This window comes from Mixophyes fleayi, chromosome 2 (assembly GCF_038048845.1).
Source record: "Mixophyes fleayi isolate aMixFle1 chromosome 2, aMixFle1.hap1, whole genome shotgun sequence".
Taxonomy (NCBI): Eukaryota; Metazoa; Chordata; class Amphibia; order Anura; family Limnodynastidae; genus Mixophyes; species Mixophyes fleayi.
Genome location: NC_134403.1, coordinates 82,899,527 through 82,923,645, shown reverse-complemented (window position 1 = coordinate 82,923,645; position 24,119 = coordinate 82,899,527). Strand labels below are relative to the sequence as shown.

The 24,119-nt window shown below is 40.1% G+C and overlaps 1 protein-coding gene across 1 annotated transcript in view; it reads left to right on the top strand.

Annotated features, from left to right (window-relative positions):
- The window catches only part of LRP1 (LDL receptor related protein 1), a 255,697-nt gene that overhangs the window by 145,156 nt on the left and 86,422 nt on the right, over nt 1-24,119 (top strand). Inside the window, exons 27-40 of the mRNA XM_075199407.1 lie at nt 5,898-6,142; nt 6,390-6,521; nt 7,206-7,433; nt 7,605-7,779; nt 11,607-11,701; nt 13,029-13,178; nt 14,487-14,627; nt 16,501-16,626; nt 17,066-17,197; nt 18,144-18,278; nt 19,573-19,702; nt 19,808-19,934; nt 20,882-21,033; nt 23,746-23,870. Of these exons, the coding sequence (XP_075055508.1) occupies nt 5,898-6,142; nt 6,390-6,521; nt 7,206-7,433; nt 7,605-7,779; nt 11,607-11,701; nt 13,029-13,178; nt 14,487-14,627; nt 16,501-16,626; nt 17,066-17,197; nt 18,144-18,278; nt 19,573-19,702; nt 19,808-19,934; nt 20,882-21,033; nt 23,746-23,870 (2,093 nt within the window). The remainder of the gene's footprint in view (nt 1-5,897; nt 6,143-6,389; nt 6,522-7,205; nt 7,434-7,604; nt 7,780-11,606; nt 11,702-13,028; nt 13,179-14,486; nt 14,628-16,500; nt 16,627-17,065; nt 17,198-18,143; nt 18,279-19,572; nt 19,703-19,807; nt 19,935-20,881; nt 21,034-23,745; nt 23,871-24,119) is intronic.

Here is a 24,119-nt window from a genome sequence, read left to right as displayed (position 1 = left end):
ATAGGCAGCAATATTACAGCTCCAGCTTCTCCCTTTTTCTGTCCTGTGGTCCTGTAAGGTAATAGGTTGGGGAAGGTTGTTTCTCAGGGTTTTGTCCTTTAGACTGTGGAGCCACTAGGCTCTATAGCCGGCTCAGCTTCTGTACTTGATTTGTGTGCTGCTTGTCTTATATACTGTGTTTCTCTTTCATCCAGTCTGGGGGATACTGCTTACCATGGGGTTGTGGAGGGGAGCTCGGGAGTTGGCACCTAGCTAGTTAACTTTAGCACTGTTGACAGACCCCTCCCCTCTACAATCCCCCTGCCTCTTCCTCTTCCTGTCAGTTTTTTCTAGGTGCCCAAAGTAGTCGGGCTGCTATTTTAGTGCTAGTGCTAATTTATTAATTTAAGTTTTAACTTTTAACTTTTAATTTTTTTTAGTACAGAGACTTTTATTTTGAAGGCAGACCTGGGAGTGTGTTCTCTCATAGAGAGCACACTCCTAGCCCGCATCGCAGACACGGCTCTGTCAGATGAGAGCCGAGGGCTCTCACTGGCACAGCCTTGGGTGTCTGGAAAAGAGTGACAAGCAGTCTCACGGACCGCTGTCACTCTCAAAGCCTCTCCGATAACCGGCGCTGCCACTGCAGGCATAGAGCGCCGGTTATCGGATTAAAAGAAATGCCGGCGGCCATCTTGGATCGGCCCTCCGGAGTTAAGACGGGCGGCAAGATGGGGGCTATACCAAGATCCCCCCTCAGTAATAGGAGGGGGCATCGGGGTCAGAACCGCTGCAGGAGACCTCAATCTTTTCGAGGTCTCCATTACTCTGCTATTTATTATTTGTTTTTCTAAAAAAAAAAATATGGAGACAGAATATGGAAGAGGGGGAGTTAAAATTATATAGAACTCCCCTGCTCTTCAATTTACGGGCAGTATTCCGGTCTTCTGGAGCATTAGAAGAAGCCCGGGAACAGAGACTGCCTTGTGGGAGCAAGCATCAGGACATGGCTGGTGGACTTCTCTCCTGTTGGCCTTTTGGCGAAGTACTCCTTTTTATTATTAAGCATTTATAAAAAACTGTATTGCTTTACTGACAAAGTGGGGCTAGTATGGGTAATATTATAGTACTCTTACTTGCCAAAACACAAATAACATTGCTTATTTAAAGGAACAAGTGCAACTTTTACTGTAGATTAGTTGATTACTTGTTTTTTCTCTGTCGCCTTCAAGTCAATGGTGTGCTTGTGACGCTTTCCTTTGTAAAATGTTAGATAAAGGAAAAGGTCCTATGGAAAAATATTTTACCTGTTATAAATGCAAGGTTTACTTACCACAGTCAGTTTACTCTTTAGCTCAGCTTCTCACTAAATCTACTTAGTTATTGACAAGCTCAGCAACACTTTCTTCTATATTGGATAAGGTGGGGAGTCCTGCTGCGGGGAACGGCTGTAGCAGGCCCTTTTCTTTTTCATAACGGATCAGACACATGTCTCGACAAGCTAGACCAGTTTCTGAATCCACATATTTGGCCCCTACTAAAAGAATTCTGTGTAGATCCGCAAATCCTTTTCTGAGGAAGGGGAAACAAAATTTAATCCTGATCAGGTTCACGTGTCTAATCAGGAAAAGACTACCAGATATCAGGCCATTGATGATTGCTATTAACGGTAAAGCAGGCCTTGGACCTCCCAGAGTCAGAGGATTCTAGTCCTATAAACAGAAGTCTCGTTAAGTAGCCCAGAAGAAAGGTTATTCGTTTTCCTTCGTTGGTGGAATTGCACCATGTTGCTGAGGGAATATAGAAACAACTTGATTTAAAGGTTTCTATTCCAGAAGATTCTCTTCCTTATATCCATTACAGGAAGATGACCTGGTTCACGGGGAAGGAATTCCTAGGGTGGATACTCCTGTAGCCCGTATAGCCCCCCATGCTACCTTGCCAGTCCTGGCCACTGCAACATTGCAGAACAGACTAACCGCAGAATTGAAGCTCAGAAAAAAATCTATATTGTAACAGCGGGTTCTTCCGTTAGACCCACATTTGCTTCAGCTAGGGTCCCTAGAGCCATGGAAGCATGGGCAGAGCTTCTGGCTGAGGCCTTGCAGAACTCATAATTGCTTCCCCGGCCTTTACATTTTGAAAGAGGCAGCTCAGAGTACAGCGTCTGTGTCTTCCTCTATTCAGGCTTCGAAAATTTCAGCAAAACAAATCTTATGGCTGAGATCCTGGAAGCCTGATTCGGAATCTAAGAAATCCCTAGAAACCATTCATTTTTCTGCATACAGTTGGTTCGGTTGGTACAGTGGCCAGGACTGGCTCCAGGGTTTTTCACAAGGAGCAACGAGAATGTCGGCAATGGCAGCTTGTCTTCATTCAAGGGGAGTTCAGGGCGTGCCTTATAAGATCTCATAAGATCCGCCTCATAGATTTGCTTGCAACAGCACATGTCCTTTACATAGCTTTCCTCAATAGCCATGGGTGTTTAATACACTCAAGGAAATCCCAAGTGATTCCGCGCCGACGCAGGATCTTCCTGGGACTCGGCACGGACACCAAACAGCAGAAAGTGTTTCTGCCAGAAGAGAAGATCAGGTCGGTTCAGAGGATGACATCGTAGGTCTTCTCCTCTCCCAGTCCTTCAATACACTTGTGCATACGTCTCCAAGAGAAGATGTTGGTCTCCTTCGAAACGGTCCCCTTCGGTCGTGCTTATTCCCGGTGCTTGTAGTGGGATCTCTTCACAGGAGGGTCGGGATCCCACCTACATTTGGAGCGCCAGAAGTTTCTCTGTCTCCGGATACGAGAAATTCACAGACACCAGCCTCTAGGGTTGGGGCGGTATCCATTCATCTCCGGATCCAGGGTCAGTCCAGGAGTCCTCTCTATCCATCAACTTATTAGAGTTGAAGGCAATCCTTTTGGCCCTTCGGGGGGCACAAATCTTTCTCCAGGGTCATCTTCTCAGAATTCAGTCCGTCATGCCATGGCTGTGACATAGGTCAACAGACAAGGAGGAACGAGAAGAGCAACGGCAATGCGGGTATCGGCTCAGATATTCGCTTCGGCGGAACAGTGTGTTCCAGCAATCTCGGCTGTGTGCATTTCAGAAATAAAGAACTGGGAGGCCGATTATTTCAGTCGCAATGCGAAGATGCCAGGGGAGTAGTCCCTCCATCCGGAAGCTTTTCAGTCTCTGGTTCAGAGGTGGGGTCTACCGGATATAGATATCATGGCCTTAATACACATCAGGAATTTTCCCAGGTTTTGCGCAATTCCCATATTTCCTTGAGTGCTCAGACGAGTGAGGGAAGGCGGTCTGTCAGTAATAACGATAGCACCTGCATGGCCTTGGCGAGTGTGGTACACGTACATAATCTTTATGGCAGTAGGGCAAGAACTTCGTCTTCCGCACTGACAAGATCTTCTCCTTCGGGGTCCTTTTCCTCACCAGGATTTACCTCGGCTAAATTTAACCGCATGGCTGTTGTAGCCAGGCTCTGGAGAGCTAGGGGTTTTTTCCCCCAGTGTAGTGAACACTCTGCTATGAGCTTGTAAGCCTGTTCGGCTCGCATATATTGTCGCATTTGGCGAGCCTATGTCACAGGGTGTGACAATAGGTCTTGTCATACGTCCTCTTTTCGTCTTATCCGAATTCTGGCCTTTTCTTCAGGATTGTCTTGAGGAAGGTCTCTGCTTAGGCTCCTTAAAGGTATAGGTTTCTGCCTTTCAGTTTCTTCCACCTGAAGTTAGTAGATATGCCAGACATCAGGACGTTTCTTCAGGAGGTCTTGCATATCTAGCCTCCTTTCACTTCTCCTACAGCACCATTGGATCTTTTCCTGGTGCTTCATATACTTACAGGGTTTTCTTTAAATCCTTACTTTCGGCAGATTAGGTCTCTAACCTGCAAGGTTATGTTTCTCTTAGCCATTGCTTCTGCTCGTAAATGTTCAGAGTTGGGATCTCTGTCCTGTCCACAACATAATTGATGCTACAAAAATGAGGACAGAGCGGTATTCAGAACTCTCCCTTCCTTTGTTCCGAAGGGTGTTTCAGCTTTTCTTTTAGCCAGAAAACTGTGGTTCCGGTATTTCGGACAGCTTCCGTATACACCTGTCTGATCAGGTGTATACGGATATATATATTATATGTGGTTAGGGCTCTCCGCTTATATGCTAGAGAGCTTCCCAAATTCGGTGTAACGTGTTTCTGTTTGTCCTTATTGATTCTCATAGAGGCATGCCAGCCTCTAAGCAGTGAATTGCGAGATGGATTAGGGCAACAATTACTCAGGTTGCATCAAGGCTAACCATCCTGTGTCAGAGAGATTTAAGGCCCATTCCACACGGGCGGTGGGGGCATCTTGGGCAGTGAGAAGTGGGGCTTCTGCAGACCAGCTTTGCAGGGCAGCCACCTGGTCCTCTGTCCACACCTTTACAAAATGTTATCAGTTTAATGTATTTGCATCTGCGGATGCAAATTTCGCTCGTAGTGCTCTACGAGCGGGGCTTTCAGAGTGGTCCCACCCTTAGGGGGCTGCTTTAGAATGTCCCCATGGTAAGCAGTGTCCCTCAGACTGGATGAAAAAAAAAAAGAGGATTTATGTACTTACGTTAAATCCGTTTCTCTGATTCCGTCTGGGGGACACTGCGATCCCTCCCTTCTGCTTTTCTTCTGTGTGCTTTTGGTTGATTGGCCTTTTCTCCTTGGGGCTTTTTAATTAACTGACAGGAAGGGGAAGAGGCAGGGGGATTGTAGAGGGGAGGGGTCTGTCAACAGTGCTAAAGTTAACTAGCTAGGTGCCAACTCCCGAGCTCCCCTCCACAACCCCATGGTAAGCAGTGTCCCCCAGACGGAATCAGATGAACGGATTTAACGTAAGTACATAAATCCTCTTTTTTTTCACTGTTTATTTGACTGCTATATCTATGTGTTTTGTCCCATCTGTTACCATATTAGGGGAAAATCCATGTGGGTTAAGGCTGGGGTAACAAGTTCTCCTGTGTTAAGTTACCATCCAGACAGTCAGGCGCGCACACCTTGTGCACAGCCTGTCAGTCTCAAAATCGTATGCCGTGTGCACCAGCAGGGTCTGGTTCTGACTCGAAGAAGCCATCCTGGGCTTAGTCTGGGGCAGGCCTTCTTCAAATCCCTCTTCCTTTGTGGAGAGTGTGGTGGATTTTTGTTCGATAAGTCAAGGTCGTACTCGACCTGTGGTGACGGATTCTGTCCAACCGGTCTGGCTACGTGGGCTTGCGTCCTCCGTACAGGGTCTGGTTTCGGTCTCCTCCTCGTTAGACTGGATGTTGCAACCTGCTCCGTCCTCGTGTAAGCAGATGATGGCACCCCTGCAAAGAAATGAGTCGGATTCTGACTGTTCTTCCCAGGTGGAGGGCAAATTAGTGGTGGAAGCTCCTTCTGTGGTGGAGGAGGTTCATTCTGATCGTTGGAGTGTGGAGGAATTAATACAGGCTGTACATCAGGTACTTGGCATTCCTGAGGCAGCTGTGTGTGTGTGTGTGTGTGTGTGTAGGTGTTTATATATATATATATATATATATATATATATATATATATATATATATATATATATATATATATATATATATATATATATATATATATATATATATATATATACACCCACAGAAAGTGGAGATAAGCGTTTAAAAAACAGGAATGCACATCTGTGTACCATGCCCACCGAGGCCAATCCAGCACCCCTAGAAGGACTAGACAACACTCTCACTTTACCTTTTTTTTTATTATAGAATATATATATAATTTATTTGAAAAAAAAAATTGTGTTCTTTGCAAGTTTGTGTTGGACAAGAATTAATTTAAAGCTCCAAAAGAAAAGGTGTTTTTGACCTTGCCTCTGCCCTTTTTACTTAGTTGTGGTGTTTACTCCTCAGGTCAGATGCAATTTACTCTGCAAAGTATGATGGCTCTGGACATATTGAAGTACTTAAAGGCCATGAATACTTATCTCACCCTTTTGCCGTCACACTGTATGGCGGAGAGGTGTACTGGACAGACTGGAGGACTAACACCTTGGCAAAAGCAAACAAATGGACTGGTCACAATGTGACTGTTGTACAGCGCACCAACACTCAGCCCTTTGACCTTCAGGTTTACCATCCCTCCCGCCAACCCCAAGGTAAGAGTGTGCAAGGTGTAGGTTTTACAGTACATTCAATCGCCTTCCCTGGAGCACTTGGGGGTCTCTTTTCATATTATGTGTGCTGCGATATGCTCTTCTTTACACCTACACGTTAACATATTAAAATAATGACTTCCATAAGAACATCAGTCTCTCACAAACAGATGTATCTTCTGCTGCTCTTTCTGGAAACTACGGATACTACTTGCTGTGTTTTTTTTGTTTTTTTACTTAAAATGTTTAGCTCCTAATCCATGTGCAGCAAACGATGGAAAAGGGCCCTGCAGTCACCTGTGCCTTATTACGTACAACCAATCATTCACCTGTGCTTGCCCACATCTCATGAAGCTGTCTCCAGACAAGAAAACTTGTATTGGTAAGTATAGCGATCTCTTCCTTTTAATAACAAACGATCCTGGTAATTTACACTCTTATCTTTCATTAACGTTCTCCATGTATTACCTTACTTCAGCACTTCATGAAGAGGATCTTAAAATGATCAGTTAAATACATTGTGTAATATGTGCACATATATTGATGACATAATGAAATGCGTAGTGCCAAAAGTGTTCATTATATTATATGTTTCCAAGACTACTATTTAAGCGCACCGGTAATTGCTTACTAGTTCTAGTAAGTAATGGCTCCTGAGCCATTGTGCCTTCCCAGTGAGACTTATAATTTAGGTATGGAAATGAGAGGAGAGTCTTTGTGTTCTGTATTCTTTAAAATGTCATGTATATACCCTGTACTAAGCTGGTTTGAATTAATACAGTTTAGATAAATAATGATTAAGGTAAAGAGCAACCTAAATCCGTATATAGAAGATATATGTTGACAGTGATAGGTTACATGTAGTGTTCCTATCAGTCCTGCCGTGTATATGTAGCTATGTTTAGCACTAAATGTGTTTTTGTTGAGACTGTAATAACATACAGCAGATGTAGAAAAAACTGGGGACCTGCCCTCTATATTATCAGATGGGTAAAACTGCCTGGGCTACACGAATACAGGTTGTATCTACACACATAACCACTCGATGTCTCTGTCCCATTTACAGAATCCAGGAAATTCCTCTTGTATGCTCGCCAGATGGAAATCCGCGGGGTGGACATTGACAGCCCATATTACAACTATATCATCTCTTTCACTGTCCCGGATATTGACAATGTTACTGTGGTGGATTACGATGCTCTAGAACAGCGCATCTACTGGTCCGATGTCCGCACACAAACCATCAAGAGAGCTTTTATCAATGGCACAGGCGTAGAGACTGTGGTGTCAGCTGGTAATAACATATAAAATTGATGTGTTGTGTGTGTGTGTGTGTGTGTATGTGTGACTGTATTTGCTATGTGTGCATATGTCTTTCAAAATGTATTTCTGCAATCAGATTGTACACTTTTTGGGATTTTCTTTAGCTCATTTCATTTTATCCTTCTTTCTATCAAATTTGCAGATTTACCCAATGCCCAGGGACTGGCTGTTGATTGGGTGTCTCGGAACCTCTTTTGGACAAGTTATGATGCCAACAAGAAGCAAATAAACGTGGCTCGCTTGGATGGGTCATTTAAGAATGCAGTCATCCAAGGATTGGATAAACCCCACTGCCTTGTAGTGAATCCACTTGAAGGGTGTGTTTCTGTCCATGTTTGTTTTGCTGTAAACATAAACGGGTGATATTGATAATATATTTAAAGCTTAAACAAGTTTCCACTCTAATCAAATAACCTTTAGCAATCTTCTGATATGAGATCAAGCAGAAATTGAATCAACCCAGTCACTTGTCTATGTTCAGGGATCTCCTGTAAATGATAACCAGTTGTGTAATGGGTATGGCTATTTATTCATTCTTAACTACTTCTACGCCTTAAATTTCGGAAGAGTAAAGGTCCCTTCCTCTTGTGCCCTCATTAGTGACTTACTGTGCCTGGAGCTTGCATAGATACTAGAGATACTGAAAAACTTTGAACCAGTTTGAAATTTGATCAAATTTCACTAGTTTGATGTCTCCAAACATGTTTACAGTAAAAATGACAATAGACCTCAATTTGAAACGTGGGTTCACTATTTAAACAATATTCTTATTTAATAAAGTATTTTAAACTTTTTATTTTTTCTTTAAATCGATATGCGAACACTACTGTGTTTGAAGTTCTTCATTCGATAATGTTCACAGTTGAGGTGGGGGCTGACCTGCTCAAACACTGTCGAACATGTTTAATTTTTAAAACCATTAGAAAAATTAGAGAAATTCCAGTTCCTGTACAACCATCTTGAATAGATATTTTTTGTGGTATTTAGATTATGTATTGTGTCCACCGGATTGGACAGATGGCTTTAGCCATCAGCCAAAGATCTGTATCCATAAAAATCATTTAAATGTCAATCCCAAAGAGGTTTCTTCTGTAGCTTGGAAATTGCCTTCATATACATTTTTCTGCTCTTAACAAAAATGTGGGTAAATCTGTGGTCCTGCTAATGAATATAGGAATTTTTACTAATTTGAGTTATTTTTACACACACAGCATTTGTGTCTGCAGGGCCTTGGCATTTGTGGATAGGTGTAAGCGGCACGTAAGAGAATACGGCTACTTCCTGTTCCACTCTGGCTGCTATTCTATCCCTGGCTGGTGTGCATGTGGGGGTGGATTGTAGCAGTTTCCAGTAATATGGAAATAAGCAGAGCCATCTGTGTGGGAGTCTTGGGTTCATTACGGGAAATTAATGTAAGGAAATGGTGCATCAGACATGGTGATAATGTCACGCAGACCCCAGGACAGATCCAGGAATTTACTGGCTACCTCTAACAAAACTATTAGTAGAAATGTATACTTTACTCCTATCCCACCTGAATGCATTGAAATACAGTTAGCCATCGTGCAAGATACTGTACATTCTGGTACAGCTAAAGTACATAAATCTGATATTAATGTATAACAGCTGCTGACCTTATTAGATGACTGTTTTGGAGAAAGTTAGTATTTTCTTTATAAATAAGCAAAGAGAGGTTTGTGTGAATGACAATGGCCTCTTACTGATAGCAGGAGCTATTACATACAAACACAATTCCAAGATACTGTCCTTTTAATCAGGGTTTTATTGTGATTTGACTGATGTAATTGTCAGTCATTTGCTTTTGGAGATGAGATACACTGGAGACTGGCGGTCTCATCCCCTCCCCTTCTACATATAATCCAATAGTTTAACTCTTTGTATATATTGATGCTTGAATAGTCATTACATTGCAGGTTGGAAAATGTTTGATTTGGACCTTTGAAAGCTCCTGCATTGGTTGACACTGAAGTGAAAGCTTTGTATTTTTCGTTATGATTTTTTTATTATAGCAATTATGTTTGCTTTTTATGGCTGTCTTACAGGCTAAGTTCACTTTTGTTGATTTTTTTTTATTTATTTATTTATTTATTTTTTTTAAGGTTTAATTCACAAAATTAACAGAGGCTTTATTTTGCAAAGATTCTTATCCAATCTGTAAGCATTTGCTATATGCACGTTTCAGTACAGTCTATACCGAAAAGTGTAGACTGTAGACTTACCCCTCATGTATTCTTTAGGGTCCCAGTATACTGTGTCATCTGTCTATGGCCAACCTGTCTGCAGCGTCACAAGACTATAAGTCATCGGGTTTGAATGGAGTGTGCTACATTGTTAAGGTTATGTTTGCAAAATAGACATTTTCTGTCCGATTTTCAGATTTAATCTCTTAAAAACATTAAAATTGAGCTTTCCTTTCCTTTTCTTTTTATTTAAAACGTTTTTTCAAATCTTGTTATAGCGAGAGTGAGATGCTCAATACAATTTTATGATCTTGAACTTGCTGACAAATAATAGAGAAGACTGATGTTCGCAAAGTTGATGGAGTCAGTTTGCAAGCAATTGGTAATTTAGAGTCTCCCGATTGAATCGCATAATATTGCATAGCTCTTAAACCAGTCGGTGTGTTGTGACCAGCTAGAACAGCTACCAAACATATAACTTGTGTTTTCATGAGTGTGTCTGGAACATGTTCTCTAGTACTGTTTAATACTCTATAAATATTGTCAGCTTGGAAATAATGGGCATTTCTATGAGCTTGAATGTTCTTTTCCAATCCAGCTATTGTAAAGTTGATGCATAGAATTGTCTGTAGCTTTTCTTGAGTGGTGTGTGAGTCGTATAATTTGATCTTAAAATTATTCATAGAGGATACCAAACATGCACTTTTATCACACTAGGGTTTTTGTTTTGTTTGTTTTTTTTGTTTTTTTTACTGGCTATCATTTTGTGAGCTGATCCAATATAAAGGAGATAGAAGGCTATGAAGTCACTAGAAACTACTGATACCGCAGCCATTGCATTTCTATGAAAGTAGAGTCTACCCATTCACTAGGAACTAGCCACATGACTGACACAATCCTTTCAGAATAGAAAATAGTTGGCAACACATGTTCATGCAAATAAGATCCATGCATATGTTGCTCATTAATAGGTTTTCTGACACTTTTATAACAATTAATTTTGTATTTGCAAGGCCCAATGCTCGCCTACTATCATTGCTACCAATGTCCAGAGTTGAAGATAAATATCATATATGAGGCAGTTTATCAATATTCCAGAGAAAGTTGCCAATCAGCCCTACAATGTGTGTGGGTGATGTTTAAAGTGTACACATCTATATATTGCCAACAGTTTTCTAAACTAATGAGTCCTTACTGGATTGAAAGAAAATAAAGCAGATTACAGGCTGAAACACATGAGTGATTTAGTAGGGGGCAAGTGTCCTACATAGTAGTGACGTTAAATGAGGAAGAACACACAAATGATTAAATAACATCTGTTGCTACATTAGCAGTGTCAGCCATGCAACAAGAGATTACATTGCTGACAAATATCACAGAAAAAATAAATGACATAAGCAATTTTATCTTTGCGGTACTGTCAAATTTAATTGTTCCTACAAAGTATTTCATTAGATCCATCAGATATAATTATTATATATGCATCTGCCCTAAGCTTAATCACTCTTATTTCTCAGTTGTACAAATCACTGGAAATTTAATGACATTCTTCCAATCTCCAGTAGTATGTCTGGTATTAACTAGACATGCTGCAGTGGTAACTGTCCAATTGCAGAGTGTAATGGAACAGACATTGTCTAATGTAAATTTAATAATAGCTCTGAGTCTCCTAAGGATCCTGTAGAAATACAGTAAACTGCTGTTCCAGGGCACATTGACCCATTTCTTCTGTGAACAAGCTAGTATGTCTTTACTGTTTCCACAATCTATGGTAAGGAAGTAATCATGCAATGATTATACAAATAATCAGTATTAAGTAATGGTGGAGTCTTGTGTATGGGTTCAACTTGGGTGACTGCTTCAGTGTCATGTGCATGACTTATATCCATCTGGGCACATGTGGCTGCCAGTCCGGACTTAAATATAAAATATGTTTGTTCCAGGAAACTCTACTGGACAGATGGTGACAATATCAGCATGGCTAATACGGATGGCTCAGAACGGCAAGTCCTCTTTACCGGTCACAAAGGACCAGTTGGTAAGAGAACTACACACATCTAACACGTTTCACAGATATACAAGCTCACGTGCTGCCCCCATCTCGGATGTACTTGTAGAGCAGTGACCACTTCCTTGCCACCCAAGCAAATCTTTTTAGCTTTGTTGTGTGTTGGGAAGTACTCATGAGCTATTTATCATTCAGCTACAGAGGGACACAGTAGATTAAGCCCATCTTTCGGACACAGGGCACTGAATGTAAAAATGTAGGTTTCTTCTCTCCCCTATAACTACAACCCACCTCTCCCATCCCAAGTTTGTTTTTATCTTTCTATATGTGCCCTAACTAGGAAGTGAGCTGCCTTTATTGACTGACTATTGTTTCAATTTGTTATATGTTTTGCTTTTCAGCCTACAGGAGGGGAAACTCAACTGTTACTCTTTTATTTTATTTTTTACAGCTAGTTACCTAAAAGTTTAATATAAATAAATAAAACTGCTTTAAATGTGGTGTGACCAGCACCAGTTTATCACTTGATATTAAAATGATTGGTTTTCTATGAGTAAAACATAGAGAAAGTCATACTCCCTTTAATCGCTGACTGATTGTTTTCTGGCCTAGTGTCCGACACATGATATCCAAATACTGAACATGAGAGAAGTTCTACGCTATGTGTGGAAAAAACGGTTTGAAAATTATGCAGAGTATTTTCTCATTTAAAAAGAGAGATTAGCATTTTAAAAATCAAACGACTATTCAGGATTATGATTGTGTGGACTTTGGTGTTCTTGAGTATAAATGTAGGTATACATTATGTAGCGCCATCAGTATACACAGCACTTAAGCACACTTCAAGTTACAGTGAAGAATTTAAAGGACATTTTTGTGGCAGGAACAAGAGGAAATGGGAGTTTCCAGCCCCGTGAGAGTTTATAAACATTTGGTATATTGGAAGAACCGAAAGGCAAAAAGCAAATGTTAAATTCAACTTTGTAAAAATATGCACATGTCGTTTACTGTTAGTTACACGTTGTAACTTTCTTATTCACATATATTCTACATTTATTTTGTTTAGTTTTTTTAGTCAAAGTTGTTCGCTAGTTTGGCTCTTAAGAGCTAAATATATCCAGTAAGAATTAATTATAATTGTTCTTATTAGTGCCCCATGATAATTGTGTTATTCAAAGTCAAGTTTTTGTAGTGATACATAAAACCTGGGGATATAAGATAACGCCTTTGTTCACCATTAGAGCATGAGTGCGCATGCTCTAATTACAGCAGAGCATTGTGTATTTTTATGAAACCTACATACCAGAATAGGTAACAAATGATATATTGTACATGTGTTTTTGTCTCTTGCCTGCAGGCTTATCCATTGATTTCATCGACAAAAAACTGTACTGGATAAATTCTGGGGCTGGCACCATTAATAGATGTAACCTCAATGGAAAAGGACTGGAGGTTCTTCTTACCATGAAATCTTTTCTGGGAAAAGCAACTGCATTAGCCATCATGGGTAAAGGAGTCTTATTAGGTTTTTTTTTTTAACCACTCTGAAGTAGATGGACACTGAATACAAATCTCACACTTGGACAATTATGATGTATTTTATATAACAGTGAAGTTTGTGTGAATGATGCACATTGAGTAGAGCCAATCCTAGGAGCGGAGTGAGTCCGTTAGGCATTCTGGGTATGCACGTTTTGCACTCTGTTTTCCCTGACCACATTGTCTGATGCTATCAAGGTGTGCATGATTATTTGTAACTCAGAGGTGTGTTTCAGTATGATGGTCACGAGCATATTTGTGTTTTCCCCTGAAAATTTTGCCAGCCGAGTGGCATTAAGAAGTAGCCGGGTGGGGCCAATTGTAATACTTTGCAATAACATTGAAAAATGTCAGAGGGTATTGCCCACACCTGCCAGCACTGGTCAGACTGGTGGTCAGTGGTCTAACACACTGCTGGCTGTAGTTATCACATAGTGACCGTTAGAATAAACCATTGTTTCTCCTATTATATTATAATATGACTCTGGAGGGCTCAACGAGCTGGGTGGCAAATAAAAATAGCCGCTGGGGAGAACACTGCATATGTAAATTTAAAGATGATACCCACAATTTGATATTGTTTGGAAAAAAACAAAACGCTGTATACTTTTTAGCATGAAGAACTCACTTAGATGATTGTTTTGAGAAAATTTGCTCACACCATGTTCCAAATGGAATGTATCCTGAGATAATGGCTAATCCCGGGGCCTACACGAATTTGCCTTTCATATGGACATCAGTGTAATTCATGGGCTAGAACAGAACTCTGATATTTCATGTATGCACAGTTGTGACCAACAGTATTTTTAGTGTTTATCCGATCTTCCATTTGGAAAGCAGCATCAGAATATTCTCTAAAATTGGTTGCCTTAACAAGCCTTCTGGGTTAAAGAGTTCATGTTGCAGAGAGAAGCAATATTGTTGGAAAGAAGTGAAAAAAATTAACTGTAGTATTAGCTGTCATGTTTTCTTGTGAAGGGTGATGCTAGAGCATAGACTTCTGTTTTCAAACTCCTTTTGATGCACGCTGGCTGATAATTTTAGTTCACAAGTATACTTATTATAAACATCTATAATATATGCCTGTTTTTCCTACAGGAGGCTGAAGAAAAGTAGTCTTTCCATGCTTAGAGAATGAAAACTGACTGTTTTGGAGCCCTGTGACAGTTTAGATCTTCTATTTAGACACATTATTATGCATATTCCAGCTATTTTAGATTTTAAAGCACCAGGTAGTCCGACATCTTTTTTCCAAAGCGATTTTTATTTTTCTTAGGTGACAAACTATGGTGGGCAGATCATGCATCTGATAAAATGGGGACTTGTAATAAGAAGGATGGATCAGATCCACGAGTCTTGCGTCAGAACACAAATCAGGTCATGCACATGAAGGTTTATGATGAAGAGATACAGAAAGGTAAGCACTGATAATTGTGGAAACCAATATGCATTATACTATTGGGAATGGTGAAAACTGCCTGTGGTGGCAGCTCCAGCCCAGTGTTTTTCAGAACTCCCCCTTCCCTTTTACAGTTGCATTAAATCTGAGATAAACTGCACAGTCGAGTGCCTCTAACCGCACCCTGTCGCTAACTGCATCTTAACAATACAGAACGGGCCTAATTTAGAATTGGGAGTATATCTAGCTAAATGTATAGAGAGGGCATCCTAGTTCCATGCTAAATTACAGTATGAAAATAAAGCTGCCCAGTATATGTGTGTGTTTCTAATGGAAAAGCAGACCGTATTTTACCTGCAAGCAAAACAATTGCATCTACACCCCTGAATATGGCTTCTCCATGTGCACATATGCACCCTTTAGCTGGATTTTACTCTAACTCGACATTAGGGCCAAAGAGCTCATCACATGGCACGATCGAGTGCATACTCCTTTGTTTGTAAGCCACCTGATCCAGCTATCTGTCCCAGAGACGCATGCTCCTTCAGTACATCACTCTATCAGCTGTTAGACAAAAGGAGATATGATTATTAGCAGGAACATCCCACGGAGACATATCATGGATGGTTCTTATTGGGCCTTGTGGCTATTTGTGTTTGTCCCAAAAGTTGCCCATCTTCTAAGATTGTGTATTTAAATGGGGTTTCCACCTTCAGAGAACCCCTTACCCTAATTACTTCTCTCTCAGATAGCAGTCAAGTGTAGCTTCTTTCACTGGAACCTCACTGTTACCTTAAGTGATGTTGTTAGAGAAAGTGATCCATATGTAGAACTCAAGTAATCTAAAGCTGGTTATTGGATAGCAGCAGTTGCAAGCCCAGTGAGAAGTGGAAATTACTTCTGCATTACCCACGTACTGAATAGGTTCTTAGTTTTAAAACAATAAAAATGGTCACCTTTGCTGAAATCTACAATGTTCCTTTTAGGTTATTGTGGCACACTAATGGTGGCATCTCAGGGGACAAACAAGTAAAAAAGTTGGAGAACCCATTTAAGCCCTACAGCAAGCTCTGGTGTTCACAAAGATGATATGCTTTCTGTTAATGCCTATCTGATGTCTGCCTAAGGGTCATTGTTTTCGCTGCAAGGGGATATCTTTTTCAACTCGTCTGAATGTGGTTTTAGTCTCATCCCAAACACTGGACTTCATTTACTAAGCATGTTGTATACGCCCTCACAGCACTAGGTTTTAAGGGAGGCAGAAAAATCTGAAGAGTTGCACTTGCTTCACAAGTCCATGCACTTTGGCACAGCCAAAGGGGATTTTGTACTGTCCCTTAGCCATTTTGTTACCTGGCATCAGCTGCACACGGTGATGCCAGGTCCAGAAAACCATTAACTTACCTTCCATTTTGTAACCTTGTATTAGAGACTACTGCCTTACTGTGAAAAGAACACAATATTTTTTTCTGCTACATAAGCATTTTTTCAACAATTCCTATATTTGTGTCTGGAACCCAAGTGTGTCTTAATCTGAAAGGAAGTAAACATGTAAGTGTGGTATTTTTTCTTGACTACACCTGGGGGTAAATGTATGAACCTCTGATTTCTGCAAGTCACCAGAAATAGGCGACTTTGCAAGAAAAATTTAAATCGGTGATGGCTTGTAAAGGCAAGTTTATTTCCGGCAACTTGCACAAATCGGAGGTTCATACATTTACCTCCTGATATCTGAAATGGGAAATCAAAGGTCAGATTTTATTTTATTTTGAAATCCTATTAACATTTAAGTTGGGTATGAATTCATTATCTATACATGTGAATATGGAAACTGTTCTGTTTTATCCTATGTGACTTATCCATTTGGATGTTAATTCCACTTTTATTTCAGGTACAAACAACTGTTCAGTGAATAATGGAGACTGTTCTCAGTTGTGTCTCCCGACCTCTCCTACAACAAGATCGTGTATGTGCACTGCAGGGTATAGTCTGAGGAGTGGTCAGCAGACATGTGAGGGTTAGTAGTGTGTTCATACTGTACTATGCTTCATTATATTACAGCTATCCATAAGGGATTGTGTATCTAGAACTATATACTTGTCTAAGGTGCAGTGGCTAATTTCCATGATACTTGCTGCTATAATCAATAGAAACATTACATAATATTGTTAAATAAAGATTCATTACCCACCTGGTCTGCTGGTGCAGCTTATTTAAGTGCCACATTTATAGGGATTGGTAACACCCGACCACGTAACAATATTTATCAATATTGGTCGGGGACTTTCTAGCATACCTGCTAAAGTGGGTGTTCCAGGATTGAATATGGGCATCATGTGACTGGCGTACAATACCCGCTTTGGCCTGGTATACTCTGCTGGATCGGAGTCTCCCAGGCATGATGTAAATGGTGATACATGGTATATGTAATAACAATGCTCAATCTGCTCTTGCAGGAGTTGGGTCCTTCTTGCTGTACTCTGTACATGAAGGGATACGAGGAATTCCTTTGGATCCACTAGATAAATCTGATGCTTTAGTTCCGGTGTCTGGCACGTCCCTGGCAGTGGGAATGGACTTCCATGCAGGTGAGAGCACCTCTTTTCCATAGCTCCATGCTTGTTTTTTACCAGTCCAGCTGTAATACACTATAGATATTTCCCACAGTATACCTAGAAGCAGTCTTCGTGCTTTATCCCATGTCAGTTGTGGTGACAGATTGTAGTCACATAGAGCAATTCATCTGTATGGCCTTGTACTCAGCAGTGAATTCCTGACATGAAAGGTAACAGGTCCCTTCATAAATAATCACCTCAAGAACTGACTTAGAACGTTTTGCTTTTTTAAGCATTTTTTAAAACTGATGCTGGGTTATCGGCCAGTAGGCAATGTGATCCCCATCGTCCCTGAACGTATCCTCTATACATCCTGCTGTTGTTATACTATTGATCCTGTCAGCCAGGACTTACATACCTTATGTGCATAGTGGTCACCTACATAGTTTACATAAGTGGGTTTTGTTAAAGGCTCCATGTTCCTGTGCATTCCCCATGGAGCTGACCCTTCTTTTGTTATTGGTTTTTGCATGTTGTATGTAGTTAATTTGTTTTTATAAGCAGCAAGCACCAGTAAATGTACAAATATGTTAGATTTTATTATGTTTTTGTTAGATGTTAAATATTATAAATGTTTTCCTTAGGCTCCAGTTTAACTATATGTGTCTAATTTTGTAAGCTATACGCTATTAATGGATTTCATTGTATTTACTTGGATTTTATTTATTTGAGACCATTGTGTCATCGTTATATATTTGTTTTATTTATGTACTTTTATTTCTATTAGGTATCTATATGCACTTTTTAAATATATTCTTTGCATTTTAAAATTGTTACGTCTTGGATTAGTTATATGATGGTTCTTTGTTTAAAAATCCAATTAACCCTCTTGATTCAAAAAGCAAAATGTATACATATGTATGATAACAATTTTGCCAAAGCAATGTATATGCAGAAATTATGTCAATTTTATTTTCAGATAATGACACAATCTACTGGGTGGACATGGGGCTCAGCACCATCAGTCGAGCCAAAAGAGACCAGACCTGGCGAGAGGATGTGGTTACAAATGGCATCGGCAGAGTTGAGGGCATAGCTGTAGACTGGATAGCGGGTAAGAATAAACACTTTCAAGACAAATGATTGGCTTTTATTGCATGATTCCTTCAGTGTACAGCTCTGCGTAGTATGTCCGTGCTTTATACATGTACATGCTCTTCTTGCCTTGATCCCATCCACTGACTCCTCGGATCTGCTGTGTTTGTCCTCCCTTTAGGATGTAAGCTCTTTCGAGCAGGGCCCTCTTCCCTTCTATCTCTATACCATTTCTTCTCCTCCAACGTCACTGCTTTGCTTGGAGTTATTGGAGTCTTGGTTTTACTTGTTTTTGTTCTGTGCGGCTGTACCCAGTGTGGTCTACTGTTTGCATTCTGTATGGTGTTGCAGAAATCTAGTGCCACCATATAAATAAAGGATAATAATACATAAAAGTGAATAATAATTGTGATATTTTCAGCATAATACTATACTTCACGATTCAGAAAATGATTTATCATGTCTCGTATAGTACCAGCTTACTACACTGCATTGTAATCTGAGAATTGAACTGTGCTCTCTGGTGACTCTTCCTATCTGATTTCCCTATGATATGTGTACAAACACACACCAGGGTCAATTTGTCTGACCAGACAAAGCAAAGATAAAATCTGTATAGCTGTCCTGAATATTTTAGTATACGCTGCTTTATATTACTCTGAAAATCCAAAGCCTAACCTTTGGAGGAAATTGTCGAAAGTGGAAAGCAGGGACGAGGGCAAATTGTATTTTAAAAAAGAGGCTAGGCGGTGTGTGAAGCACTACCAGACTGGAAGCTGCAAAGAGCAAGTTCCGTTTTTAAAATGTAATGTAGATGAAAAAGTAATGTAAAATACTACAGCTACATTATCTTCTTTTTAGTGTACAAATCTGAGCTGACATATCGCATACTTTATCCTATGCCTATAAATAAAAGCATTTTAAATGGTCTACAAACTTGGACTATATATTGAGAATCCACATTTGTTTTAGAACATTGGCCAACTAGCAGAATCCCTCTGTGATCTTGGCCACTTGGGAGGGGCATGTCTCCTAGGCTGTGGTTCTGAAGGTTTCAAAAGATTGTGATTGGGGTGATTACACAAGCCATAGAGAGAGGCTGTGGAGCCATCTACTGTGGTTACAGTTCTCCTTTCTTCGTTTCTCCTCCATTTCCTGCACAATTATTTCAGCAGTTTGTATGAAAGAAAATGGTAAAATAATTGATTTACTTTTGTTATCATTAATATATTATTTAGTGTATTACTCCTACCTGCTACAGTCTCTTAATAAGTCCCCAGTACACCCACCGCCTTCTGTCATTTATTTCACAGGCAATATCTACTGGACAGATCAAGGCTTTGATGTCATTGAGGTGGCTCGTCTAAATGGATCCTTCCGTTATGTTGTGATATCAAAAGGTCTGGACAAACCAAGGGCCATCACCGTTCATCCCGAGAAGGGGTAAAAACCCTTATATTCACATTGATTTAGGTTCTCTATTACTCTTTGCTTCCTTAATTCTTAAAAGCCCATGTATGTATATGTATTTTCTGTATTTATCTGCAGGTATCTGTTTTGGACAGAATGGGGTCAGTTCCCTCGTATTGAGAGGTCTTACCTAGATGGCAGTGGGAGGATTATCCTAGTTGATGTCAGTATCAGTTGGCCCAATGGAGTCTCCATAGATTATGAGGTATGATGGTTAATCCTACAAGAGATTGTAGATGCATATAGTATCATGCAGTTATTATGGGTTACATCGTTACTGCAGTGTGCCTAATATTTTATTTAAGGAAAACCTGTCCTATGACAGCTGGCTGAAGATTTTCCAGTGTCTGTTGGCAACTATTCACAATAGGGAAAAAAATAACCTTTTGTTTGGTTACTCTATTATAAAAAATAGAGTATTCAAGAATGATATGGACATGAAACTATGGGCTTTACTTCTAGATTGATCGATAGTGCAACCATATTATGCCCAGAGAGAGACTTGTGTAATCTGAGTTTTCTTGGGCATTGTTGACCATTCTAATGCATGCTACTAGTGGTTGGCATCTGTTTGTTCTATTGCAGCATGGATTATATACAAGTGGAGCTGATTCCAAATAGAGCTGGTGGTTTGGAAGGAATGTCTTGTCATGATTGCAGTATATCAATCCTACTATTCTATCAGCTGTTCTCCATTGTTCAGGGCGAGTAAGGCTAATTGGAAATGGTGCATCTTGGTACAAAACAACATTGAGAAGATGTTCTGTATTGCGCTATATTAGCTCTGACCACTCTCATACAATGTATGAGTGAGTGCGGCGTGCCATTGTTTTAAGTTGACTTGCTTCATCTGTAGCATATGTAATTTTGTGTGGTTGTTTATTGTCTGTCATTTGGAAGAAAATGTAGCTGGTCCCCTAGGAGATCTTAAGTCATAGATGGCCTAGCAGTTCAGATGCAAATGAGCCCTGGGGTCACATTCTTAACAGTGCAGGGCACTACTACATTCTCAGTGCATCTTCAGGAAGTGGTTCCTGTTGACTTTCATTTCCAGTTTGCTCTACTTAGAGGGATCAGTGCAGTCGCTTATTCTTCACAAAGTTCCTGATGTGTATATTCAATGAGCCTTTCTCGCCACTGCTCATCCTGCAGGAAGGAAAGCTGTACTGGTGTGATGCTCGCACTGATAAAATCGAGAGGATTGATCTTGAGACGGGGAAGAACAGAGAGGTGGTGCTGTCCAACAACAATATGGACATGTTCTCGGTGTCTGTCTTTGAAGATTACATCTACTGGAGTGATAGGTGAGGCTTCGCACAGCTAATGTTTTTTAATGTTTTTTTTGTTTCTCTGTTAAGAACGTCTTTCCAGTGCTTTGAGCAGCTAATATTGAATTTTTCTGCTGCTGGGTAATTCACACTCCAAGGATTGCATCCAGAATAACGTTGTATTTATTTATGTTTTGTTTAATCCCTTATTCAGTCTTTTGTATACTAAAAATATATAACAAATAAAATTAAAGACCATATTTTGGGTCATTCTGTGCCAGATATTGGGGATTTCCAGGTAGTACAGAATTACATAATAGAAGGTGTAGCAGGTCTGCTTGTGACTCACGCCAAACCCCAAAGTAGAGAGGAAAAGTACAAGTTCCTCCATATTAAGACTCACTAGGTACAATCATGTTATTTTACTGGAAAATCCAGCAATAGTTTAAATATAAAATCTTGAATTTTTTTGTGTCGTTTATAACTCTTGTGTACTTGGTTTTATTTTGCCATTCTGATATTATTGATGGGGATGCATTGTCTGTATCTATAAATCAGCTTCTTGTACTTTAAAAATATATCTCGCCAAACTGTAAGTAGAGTAAGTAAACATTGGGATTAAAATGTACAAATGTACACATTTATATAAGTGTGCAGAAACTTCAGAAATGTTTGTAGTTTAGGACAAAACACTGACATTTGCATCTTGTCACGCTTTGGGTGTTGGCATCTCCAGCTGATAGGCTGCTTTTGGGGGTACACCAAATTATGGAATGAAGGGCATCTGTACCAAAATGATATAATTCAGTTTAGCTCTACGTTCACATAACTACTAGAACTGAAATGTTTGGAATGGAATCTGTTTTGTTTTGTTTTTTCTTCTTTCTGCCAAGTCTCCCCCAATTAGTGTAGCCCTCCTGTGCGTATAGCCAGGCAGAGGAGCATAACAATCTTGCAAAAACAAAACATAAATAGTTGAGATACATCCAGTTAGAGCGCCATTGTTCATTATTATGGTCTCAAATGACCCAATTTATTTGAGAATGTTTTACATACTGATGGGCTCATTATTAATTAAAATAAAGCTAGTTTAGTATTCCAGGAGGATTAGGGTCCCTCTTTGAATCCACAAATGATCTTGGCACCCCCTCATGAAAGTTTGTGGCCAACAACTGGTCTCAATCAGTTTTATTCCAAATATGCAGGCCAAACAGGTGACCCCATGGGATCTGAACCAGGGTATGATGGGTATTGCAACAGATGGCCATTTGTTTTCTATTTACATTTAATATTTAATATGTGGCTAGAACCATCAATCTATAATTCACTTTATATGGGAAACCTAGAGATAAGACTAGAGGTCTGTAATACCACTCTCTGGTTTCCTGTATGTAACTTGCAGCATAAATGCTACATTCCAGACATACATGTGCTGCTTTGCTGTGTGATTGCTGTTTGAATCAGGAATTTCGAGATTACTCTGCCTGTTATGTGCAGGAAAACACCACTCTCAGGAAGAGTTCGCTAGGCTAATAAATGGTTCTGCTGTGGGCACTCTATAGAAATGGTTTCTGTCTTTCTCAAGTGCCTCTGTATCAGCTGACTGAGGCCTTAATAGATGTATTTTATCTGGGTTTCATTCAGGTGATGGTAACACAGGGGCCCTTTGCTATAGGGCTTGGTAATCCCCAGTTACACCCCTGAACAGAGTGGTGTATGGAGGTGAAGAGGTCATCATCACCATGTATTTATATAGAGCCACCAGTTCTGCAGCGCTTGTACAGAGAATATTTGTCATTCACATCAGTCCCTGCCCCATTACAGTCTACATTCTAGTTTGCCCCTGATGTGAATAGCACAGAGAAGTGATGATGGGGTAGCCCTGTCTCTTGCCATTAGCTATAGGAAAGGCCTTCGATAGCAGTTAATCCAGGCTCTAGTTGAAAGAACATTATAAATTGACACTTGTCACACCCCCTATACTCATAGGAACACAAGACAGAAAGGTACAGTTAATACAAGTAAATGACAGAACAATCACCTCTTGCCACTGCTGTTGCGCTTGATAAATCGGGTCTAGTAATAAAAAATAAAATTGGACGGGATGCCATTGCAAATCTAACAACCTCATTAAAATAGCTTTGAGGCCACAATAAAGTGATGTGAAGTTGTCCTGTAAATATAGGGTTAATTGTATATGCAAAAATATTGAAATAGTTCATATGTTAAGAACTGCAATTAACTACACCAATGTTAACATTCCAGCCCTTTGATTGGTTTTAGTGTGTTGCAAAGAGGGGATGAGACTGTACCTCCCCCCCCCCCCTTCTCAGAAAGTGAGACGCATGCAGTGCTTACCTCAATAAGACTGAGTGAGCATTACCTCATGTGTGTTCCTGCCATGAACTGTGCATTTGCCTTGTAATTGTCCAGTGCAGTTTCATAGTATACAAAGTATAACCCACAGTGCCCTGTTATAACAAACTTGGATGGTAAATAATCATCGTTTATATATAAGGTACTGCAAAACTCCACAGCACCAGATGCTCTGACAAAGAATCTTGCAAACAAAAAAGAAATTATACACAAAAACAGGAAAAGGACATAGAAGGTTGACTGGGAAGGGGCAGAAATGAGACAGATGGTAGAATGCTTACAATCTAAATTAATCCTTATTAAATAAGTTGATTCTCTGTTCTTCCCTAATCTTGTGCTTCTCTTTCATTTATGCTCCTGCCTCTTTTATAGGACTCATGCTAATGGCTCTATTAAACGAGGGAACAAGGACAATGCCACAGAATCTGTCTCTCTGAGAACTGGGATTGGAGTACAGCTCAAAGACATCAAGGTCTTCAACAAAGACCGGCAGAAGGGTAAGTACGGAGTGGAATATTGAGTGTCATCAGTGAGCAGTGTATACTGAGTGCTGATGGCCCAACATTCTAGCATAGCATTTACGCCACCTACTCTATCCTAGTTAAGATGCCATTCTCTAGCTATTACAGTTAGGCAATATTTATTGATATCTTACCAAGCAACAATATGCAATGAATATAGGAAAAATGCAAGATCTTCTCAATGAAAATAACTAGAGCATACCTAGACATCCTTTTGGCAATCCA